Consider the following 785-nt stretch of genomic DNA (forward strand, 5'->3'; position numbering starts at 1 on the left):
CTTACACCTTGACCCATCCACATGTAAAAAAACATATATATATATTGACAACCATTATCAAAATGAACTTCATTTTAACTCACTGTTTTACCCTTTTAAACGAAAATCGGACTGTGTCTCTACTGATAGGTTACGGCAGAGAACTCGAAAGAAGACAGTTACTCCATGCGCGTAGCCCATCTTTAGTGGCCCCTAAACAGGCCGCTAGTTCCCACTTTTTTTTTTTTTTTTTTTTTTCAAGAAGACTCATATCTATTCTTTTCATTATCAGTGATGCTTGATGCACTTTTTCAGATAATTTCTTCAAAGTAGAACACCTATTTTACGCATAAAATATGCTGCCAGGTTATGTTTGATGTCAAACGATATGATTAAACTGAGATCAATTGATCGATCATTTCCGATAATGCATTCTTTTAATTTGTTTGTCTCATTATTCAAGACCCCTTTCAATTGGTAGATCATGAAATTTCTGATCACGCATATTTTTCGTTTCATTGCAGAAGAAGACCTCATTGTTATTAGCATGGACATCTTCACTGCTAGCTATGAGTCTCTCAATGCCAGCATGGCTTTCGCGGTTCTGTACATGATCCTGTATCCTGAGGTTCAAACCAAACTTCATCAGGAGCTCGACAAATATTTGGGTAAGTGAGAAAATTTCACGTCTTCAGGTTCCTGGTCCATGAAGGACCTGAAGACTCAGGTCCTTTATTGTTCTTTTATAAGGGGTTTAACGTCATTCATATAAAAAAAAGTCCACTCTGAGGCTTAAGTGTTGACAG

At 36.8% G+C, this 785-nt stretch overlaps 1 protein-coding gene across 1 annotated transcript in view; it reads left to right on the plus strand.

The window, feature by feature from the left end:
- Positions 1–647, plus strand: part of LOC103523306 (methyl farnesoate epoxidase) — a gene marked incomplete at its 3' end in the record, with an annotated part of 12,045 nt that extends 11,398 nt beyond the window's left edge. Inside the window, 1 exon segment of the mRNA XM_008488364.3 lies at positions 504–647. Within this exon segment, the coding sequence (XP_008486586.1) occupies positions 504–647 (144 nt within the window).
- Positions 648–785: the final 138 nt, after the last annotated feature.

The sequence above is a fragment of the Diaphorina citri genome, unplaced genomic scaffold (genome assembly GCF_000475195.1).
Source record: "Diaphorina citri unplaced genomic scaffold, Diaci psyllid genome assembly version 1.1 scaffold19172, whole genome shotgun sequence".
Lineage (NCBI taxonomy): Eukaryota > Metazoa > Arthropoda > Insecta > Hemiptera > Psyllidae > Diaphorina > Diaphorina citri.